An 8,557-nucleotide genomic window follows, 5' to 3' on the forward strand; every position below is an offset into this window, starting at 1 on the left:
AGAAGTTGTGTTGCATGCTCAGTGAGGAAAGGCCTGATCTTTCTGATGTTGTGCATTGCAAACCTGCATGATCGAGCTGTCTTTGTAATGTGGTCTGTGAAGGTTAGCTGGTCATCAAAGATTACTCCAAGATTTCTGACTGACCTTGTTGGGGTGATTGAGGATGAGTCTAGCTGGATAGTGAAGTCGTGCTGTAGAGACGGATTGGCAGGGAGAACGAGAAGCTCAGTCTTTGCCAGATTGAGCTGCAGGTGATGTTCCTTCATCCATGCCGAGATGTCCGCCAGACAGCTAGAGATACGTGCAGCTACTGTGGGATCGTCTGGTTGAAATGAGAGGTAGAGCTGGGTTTCATCAGCATAGCAGTGGTAAGAGAAACCATGTGCCTGTATGATGGGTCCCAGTGATGTGGTGTAAATGGAGAAGAGGAGGGGTCCAAGGACTGACCCCTGGGGAACCCCTGTGGTCAGTCGATGTGCTTTGGATACCTTGCCTCTCCATGCGACCCTGAATAACCTTCCTGTGAGATAGGTCTCAGGGAAGATCCAGTGATGCCCAGTGATGAGAGAGTGGACAGAAGGATCTGATGATTCACAGTGTCGAAGGCAGCAGACAGGTCTAGGAGAATGAGAACTGAAGATTTGGAAGCAGCTTTGGCGATCCGCAGGGCTTCTGTGACTGAAAGTAATGCGGTCTCGGTCGAATGCCCTTTCTTAAAGCCAGATTGGTTGACATCCAGCTGGTTATTCAGAGACAGGAAAGATGATACTTGGTTGAAAGCAACTCGTTCAAGTGTTTTTGCAATGAAAGGTAGGAGAGAGACAGGTCTGTAATTCTCTAGAAGTGATGTGTTTAAAGTTGTTTTTTTAAGCAGTGGGGTTACCCGAGCCTGCTTAAATGCTGTAGGAAAAATGCCAGTGTGGAGGGATGAGTTGATGATGTGTGTGAGTGCTGGTAGAAGTGTGGGAGAGATGGCTTGTAGCAGGTGTGAGGGGATGGGCTCTAGAGGGCAGGTGGTAGGATGACTGGAGAGAAGTTTAGATACTTCTTCCTCGGTTAGAGGAGAGAAGGAGGAGAGAAGGTTATTGGCTGTGGGAGAGGTTGGACTAGGTTCCTGTGTGTGTGGAGGAGAGAACTGACTGCTAATGGTTGTTGTTTTGTTAGTGAAGAAGTTAGCAAAGTCATCAGCAGTTAAAGAGGAGGTGGGTGGTGGTGGAGGTGGACAGAGGAGAGAGTTGAATGTCTTGAAAAGTGTTCGTGTGTTAGAGGCGGAGTTGATCTTGTTATGGAAATATGAAGATTTTGCGGCATGAACATCAGCAGAAAAGGAAGAGAGCAGAGATTGGTACATACTCAGGTCAGATGTATCTTATGATTTGCGCCATTTCCTCTCCATTGCCCTGAGTTTAGTCCGGTGTTCCCGAAGAACTTCAGATAACCAGGGGTTAGAGGGAGTAGCGCGTGCTGGCCTGGAGGAGAGAGGGCAGATAGTGTCTAAAGAAGAAGTTAATGTGGAGCATAAAGTATCCGTTGCGGTATTCACATCTAGAGATGAGAATTGTGAGGGTGAGGGAAGAGAAGATGACACAGCAGAGGAAAGATGGGAGGGAGAAAGTGAGCGCAGGTTTCGTCTGAAGGTAACTGGTAGGGGAGTTGGTGGAGTGTGGATAGTGAGTTGTAGATTGAAAGTAATGAGGAAATGATCTGAAACATGGAGAGGTTTCACCAAAATGTTGTCAGTGATGCAGTTGCGTGTGTAGACCAGGTCCAGTTGGTTGCCTGACTTGTGAGTACCTGTGGTGATGAGCCGATTGAGATCGAATGAGGCTAGGAGAGAGATGAAATCTGTAGCATACGGCTTCTCTAGATGAATCTTGAAATCGCCAAAGACTACGAGTGGAGTGCCATCCTCAGGGAAAGAGGACAGCAGCACATCCAGCTCCTCAACAAAGCTTCCCAGTTGACCTGGGGGCCGATAAATGACTACAATCTCGATCTTAAAGGGAGTTGTAAGTGTAATAGCGTGATATTCAAATGAGTTGTTATTGCATAGAGAGGAGGGAGTTGAGTATTTCCAATTGTTAGAAATGAGAATACCAGTCCCCCCACCCCTACCAGACTGGCGAGGGGTGTGAGAGAAAGAGAAGTTGTGAGAGAGAGCAGCAGGGGTTGCTGAGTCTTCTGGACGGATCCAGGTCTCAGTCAAGCCCAAGATATTAAGAGTTGAAAGAGATGCAAAGGCAGGAATGAAATCAGCTTTATTGACTGCTGACTGACAATTCCATAGACCCATAGAAAGAGAGGGAGGTGTGTGTGTGGATGAGAGAACGGGACGCAGATTAGCAGTATTGCGCTGCCTTCTGTGCGTGATGAGAGTGCGTTGTCGAGAGACAACAGGAATGTATTGAAAGCACATGTTGATTAAGGGAAATAGAGTACAAGTAGGAAAGGAAAGGGAGAAGAAGATACTTAAGTGCGTAGCTGGTGTCGTTGCTCGGTGGAGTCGCACAGGTAGAGTCGACGGTCTTTACCCGAGTCGGTCTTCACACGAGGAGGCTGAACGCTTCCGCTGGCGCTTCCGCGACAGTGCGCACACTACATAGATATAATGCGTACTAACGCCTGAGTGAGGACAGCTGTTTCTGCCCAGCAATTAACACAGCAAACGCAAATCACCCGAATAATGGGAGGAATCGAAACTAGCTGTTGGACAGCGCTCACTTAAGTGCTATAAAATTTAAACTGCAATACTGTTCAGAGCGGCTGTTATATAAAGTGGGAACGCGTCTAATTAAAATACAAATTTGTGAGAAGGCAAAACAAGAAAATAACCAGAGAATCGAAAACAACCTCACCTTCTGGTAGATACTACACTGAAACAACAGGAGAACTGGACATTCAGAAAAACGACTCGCGCGCTCTTGTCTTGTTCACGGACTGACCGCTTGTCCTGGCCTTGTTCTGGATCTCTTCGACTTTATGAGTCGACTTTACGACTTTACTCTCACTCACTCACTCACTCACTCAAACACACACACACACACACACTCACACATACACACACACTCACTCACACATAAACACACTCACTCACTCACACACGCACACTTGCACACGCACACTTACACACACACACACGCACACTCACTCACTCACACACGCACACTTGCACACGCACACTTACACACACACACGCACACTCACTCACTCACACACACACACACACACACATACACTCACTCACACACATACACACACACACACACACTCACAAACACACACTAATGCTGATTTTGGGTTTAAATGTGTAATTTGAGTTGTAATTTTCATGAAATTAAAGTCACAATGTAAAAAAGCTGACGCCTTTATTGTTATATTTCATGCTAAATATAATATCCTTTAATTGTAATAAAGTGTGATGAGGTTCAGGATGAGCGTCTGAGTCTGTGACTGTGTTTCAGCGGCGGCGCTGGGGAATCTGGTGTCGGACCTGGCTGGACTCGGGTAAACACTGAACTCATGTAACGCGTGTGTGTGTGTGAGAGTGTGTGTGTGTGTGTGTGTGTGAACTCACAGTGTGTGTGTGTGTTTGTGAACTCACAGTGTGTGTGTGTGTGTGTTTGTGAACTCACAGTGTGTGTGTATGTGTGTGTGTGTGTGTGAACTCACAGTGTGTGTGTGTGTGAACTCACAGTGTGTGTGTCTGTGAACTCAGTGTGTTTGTGTGTGTGTGTGTGTGTGTGTGTGTGTGTGTGTGTGTGTGTGTGTGTGTGTGTGTGTGTGTGTGTGTGTGTGTGTGTGTGTGTGTGTGTGAGTGTGTGTGTGAACTCACAGAGTGTGTGTGTGAACTCACAGAGTGTGTGTGTGAACTCACAGAGTGTGTGTGTGAACTCACAGTGTGTGTGTGTGAACTCACAGTGTGTGTGTGTGAACTCACAGTGTGTGTGTGTGTGAACTCACAGTGTGTGTGTGAACTCACAGTGTGTGTGTGAACTCACAGTGTGTGTGAGTGTGTGTGTGTGAACTCAGAGTGTGTGTGTGTGTGTGTGTGTGTGTGTGTGTTTGTCAAGTCACATTTATTTATATATTGATTTTTACAATCGAGTGTTTCAAAGCATCTTTACAGAGATAACAGGAAAATAATGCAACACATTTATATTTAGCAGTATAAACAACAGGAAATGATGTGTGTGTGTGTGCATGTGTGAGAGAGAGTGTGTGACCTCGCTGTGTGTGTCAAGTCAAGTCACCTTTATTTATACAGCGCTTTTTACAACAGAGTGTTTCAAAGCAGCTTTACAGAGATAACAGGAGAATAATGCAAGAGTTTCTAGAAGAAAACAGCGTCACAGTCCAGCGTAAGAAAACCGTGATGTCATCGTCCAGCTCTCAGCTCTCATATAATGGTGTCAGTGCAGGAGATCAATAATATTGTAGAATATTAAATTAAATGACGTGTGTGTGTGTGTGTGTGTGTGTGTGTGTGTGTGTGTGTGTGTGTGTGTGTGTGTGTGTGTGTGTGTGTGTGTGTGTGTGTGTGTGTGTGTGTGTGTGTGTGTGTGTGTGTGTGTAGTTTAGCAGGTTACGTGGAGGCTCTGGCGTCTCGTTTCGGGATGCAGATTCCAGATTTAACGCCCAAACAGGTGGACATGTGGCAGACCAGAGTCACGTCACACATGGTGAGACACACACACACACACACTCACACACAGATGTGTACGAGGCGCCTCAGTCGATCCTCACACTCCTGTCTGTGTGTGTGTGTTCAGGGAAAAGCCATCGGAGTCGCCATCGGGTGCATTCTGGGAATGTTTCCATTGCTCTTCCTGAACGACGATGACGAAGACGACGAGAAGAAGAAGAAGAAGAAGAATCTCCCGACCTCAGACTGACGCACTTTTATATCGGCATGACGACCACCGCATTAGTTTTGCCAAAGTCTGACGAAAATCAAGCGAATGATCAAACGGTAAACTGAAATGAATAAAAGATCATAATATAATAGTAGGAAGTAGAAATCTAAATAATTAAGTAGTTTAATCTAAAGATGAAGAATAGATGTGTTTAAATGAGCATGAGTTTAATTTTATCTCTCTGTCACATAACACTATTTTACACCAAAGAACGATAACTATAAAGCTGTAATAATCACTACGAGAATATGGAAGTCAGCACAACTATAACCATTACGAATATCGTTAGAATCACTTTGTTTTCCAGCCAATGAACGACAGCCAATCAGAATCCATCGCCAATGAACGACAGCCAATTTAGAATCTAACGCTGATGAGCGATAAAAACGTTGACAGCCAATCAGAATCTAGCGTGCATTAACGATAAAAACATTGACAGCCAATCAGAATCCATCGCCAATGAATGATAAAAACATTATCAGCCAATCAGAATAATCAATGATGAACGATAAAAACGTTGACAGCAAATCAGAATCTATCGCTGATGAACGATAAAAACATCAGCCAATCAGAATCTATCGCTGATGAACGATAAAAACATCAGCCAATCAGAATCTATCGCTGATGAACGATAAAAACATCAGCCAATCAGAATCTATCGCTGATGAACGATAAAAACATCAGCCTATCAGAATCTATCGCTGATGAACGATAAAAACATTGACAGCCAATCAGAATCTATCGCTGATGAACGATAAAAACATTGACAGCCAATCAGAATCTATCGCTGATGAACGATAAAAACATCAGCCTATCAGAATCTATCGCTGATGAACGATAAAAACATCAGCCTATCAGAATCTATCGCTGATGAACGATAAAAACATTGACAGCCAATCAGAATCTATCGCTGATGAACGATAAAAACATTGACAGCCAATCAGAATCTATCGCTGATGAACGATAAAAACATTGACAGCCAATCAGAATCTATCGCTGATGAACGATAAAAACATCAGCCAATCAGAATCTATCGCTGATGAACGATAAAAACATCATTAGCCAATCAGAATCCCTCCTGCTTTAAACACGTTTGTTTTATTTCTATGCTGGTCGTTTCGCAGTAATAAACAGGAATAGAACAGAATCAAACTTAATAAACGGAACATTATCATACATACGCTGGTGTAGTTATCGTTCTCGATGTGAACAGACTTTACTCTTTTACCCGTTTTATGGTTTGTTTTCACTTTAGATTTTAGCCGCATGTTTTTCCGTGGAAACATTTAGTGAAGAACGAAGTTTATTATTTGTTCTGTTTGAAGTGGGTGAATTAGGAAACTGTATTTTACATCATAAAGCAGAAATGTTTTATTAACCTCTCAAACTACGTTGATCCTGGACTCCTGATTTTAACTGGAACGTCTGTAGTTTTATTCTGCACAGCACAAGAGTTCTGCACACTCCCATCATGCATCAGGCTCATGAAACTGAAGCTCATTGGGCCGCTCGGGAGTGATGTCAGATCACATGATGAACCCGGAGATCTCCGTTACAAGAGTGAAAGACCAATCGATATATTCATTCATCACATTAGCTGAATGTTCAACGAAAACTATAAAATAATAAAATATTTAAAAAAACTAATTTTAGCATTTATCAATTTCCTTTAGCTTAAGTTGCTTGAAGTACTAAAGTATGAAGTTTCGTAACAGAATAAAAAATAAAACTGTAATTGCTACTTTTTTTCTCAGAATTTCATGAAACAAACTTGCAATTGTTATGAAGTCAGAATTGTGAGAAAAATATCAGAATTATAATTTCAAACTGTTTTATTCAGTGGCGGAAACAAGCTTCCATTTCTAAAACTAATTACACTAAAACTATATAGCCATATTTAAAAAAATGAGCATACTTATACAGCATTTATTACATTTAATCTCAACATTTACTGATACTTTTTAATGATCAAATGTTGTATTTAAGCCTAACAATGAACAGCTTTATTTTTTGCAGATTTAATAAATCCTGTAAAACGTTCATGTTAAAGTTAACCTTACTGTAAGGTTTTACTATAAAACGAATAATTATGACAAAAACGCACAGATGAATTAGTAAAACTTCTCTAAAATTAAAACGGAATCGGTTACACTTTATTTTAAGGTGTGCTTGTTACAGTGTAATTATATATTTCAGTATTATTGATGAATTATGTGTTCGTACTATAGGGTTAGGTTTGTTGTGAGATTAGTGCATGTAATTATGCATAATTTATAGTTATTACTATAGTAACTACATGTAACAAGGACACTGTAAAATAGTGTTACCAGAAAATCAAATCAAAAACTACAATAGTACATCAACGCAGCCTGGCCTCCATCAGGTCCTGTAGCAGATGAACATGAGTCTGATGCAAAGATGTCTGTTACTTTATGAATAGAAATACCTCTGGAATTAGTCATGTAATGACTTCTGGGTAATGCATAAATCAACACGCCCCAGAAACATATTAGTCATACTTCTTATTGGACACTATGCATTCTAATAAAAACTCATGTATATAATTATTGCACAGCCGTCTGTTCTACCGCAGCTATTTTACAGTATTTTGCTAATTCTATGATTATTTTTGTGAGACGACGTGGAATATTTGTACTTTTATAAATTCATTTGTCGCACAAAAGAACTATTGAAGCGAAAAGTACAATTCAAACACATCAAACCCGTTTTGTTCAGAAATATTGATGTTATTTGTGAATGTGCTTTTGAGAACATGAAGCTCTAAATGTCATTTTAAAGTTGTGTAGTTTAAACTGGTTATTCTTCAGATGATTACTGGTAACACTTTACAATTATGACGAAGAACATTTATTAATCTTGATTTCAACATTTACGAATTCACCACTCAAATCCAAAATATAATTGAATGGACCTGAGCTAACATGAACTAACAGCTGTGTTTTTATTAACTAACATTAAGATTAATAAATGAAGTAACAAATGAATTGCTCGTACTTAATGACTAACTAACGGGCTCTTTATTGTAAAGTGTTACTGAATTATAAATGAAATAAGCACCCGCTGAAGTTTTCACACTGCAACTGATTTCAATAAAATGCCTTTATTGACAATATAAAAACCACAATGCATCTTTATTATTATTATGTACAGTCTATGTGTTCATTATCTCTAACACAGAACTACACAGGTGAACGGGTGAGTTGTGTGTGTGTGTGTGTGTGTGTGTGTGTGTGTGTGTGTGTGTGTGTGTGTGTGTGTGTGTGTGTGTGTGTTCAGAAATAAACAGGTCAACATCTCTGCTACATCATATAGATGAAAACACACAGATTTCCAGCTGATCACTCTTAAGAATAACCCTTTATCATCCGTGCACTCCTTCCTTCTGTGTTCTCATCATCCCATCCGGAGAAAGTCTTTGACAAAAAACACAATTTTCTCAGCTTTTTGTTCAAAATGTTGCTTTTTATGAACTTTCAAGTGTTGTTGAAGTAATGCATAACGCCAGAATGAAATGTTTTCTTTAAAAGCAGATGCTTTGTTCTTTCTTTTGACATGTTTCAAACCTGTAAGACTTTCGTTCATCTTTGGAACTCAAAGATATTTTAATGAAATTGAGCGATTTC

At 40.9% G+C, this 8,557-nt stretch overlaps 1 protein-coding gene across 1 annotated transcript in view; it reads left to right on the forward strand.

The window, feature by feature from the left end:
* Window positions 1-8,052, forward strand: part of LOC143748455 (transmembrane protein 65-like) — a 14,261-nt gene extending 6,209 nt beyond the window's left edge. Inside the window, exons 5-7 of the mRNA XM_077240498.1 lie at window positions 3,462-3,504; window positions 4,574-4,679; window positions 4,770-8,052. Coding sequence (XP_077096613.1) covers window positions 3,462-3,504; window positions 4,574-4,679; window positions 4,770-4,892 — 272 coding nt within the window. The 3' untranslated portion in view covers window positions 4,893-8,052. The remainder of the gene's footprint in view (window positions 1-3,461; window positions 3,505-4,573; window positions 4,680-4,769) is intronic.
* Window positions 8,053-8,557: the final 505 nt, after the last annotated feature.

The sequence above is a fragment of the Siphateles boraxobius genome, unplaced genomic scaffold (genome assembly GCF_051911475.1).
Source record: "Siphateles boraxobius isolate OS27281-9 unplaced genomic scaffold, OSU_SipBor_1 234, whole genome shotgun sequence".
Taxonomy (NCBI): Eukaryota; Metazoa; Chordata; class Actinopteri; order Cypriniformes; family Leuciscidae; genus Siphateles; species Siphateles boraxobius.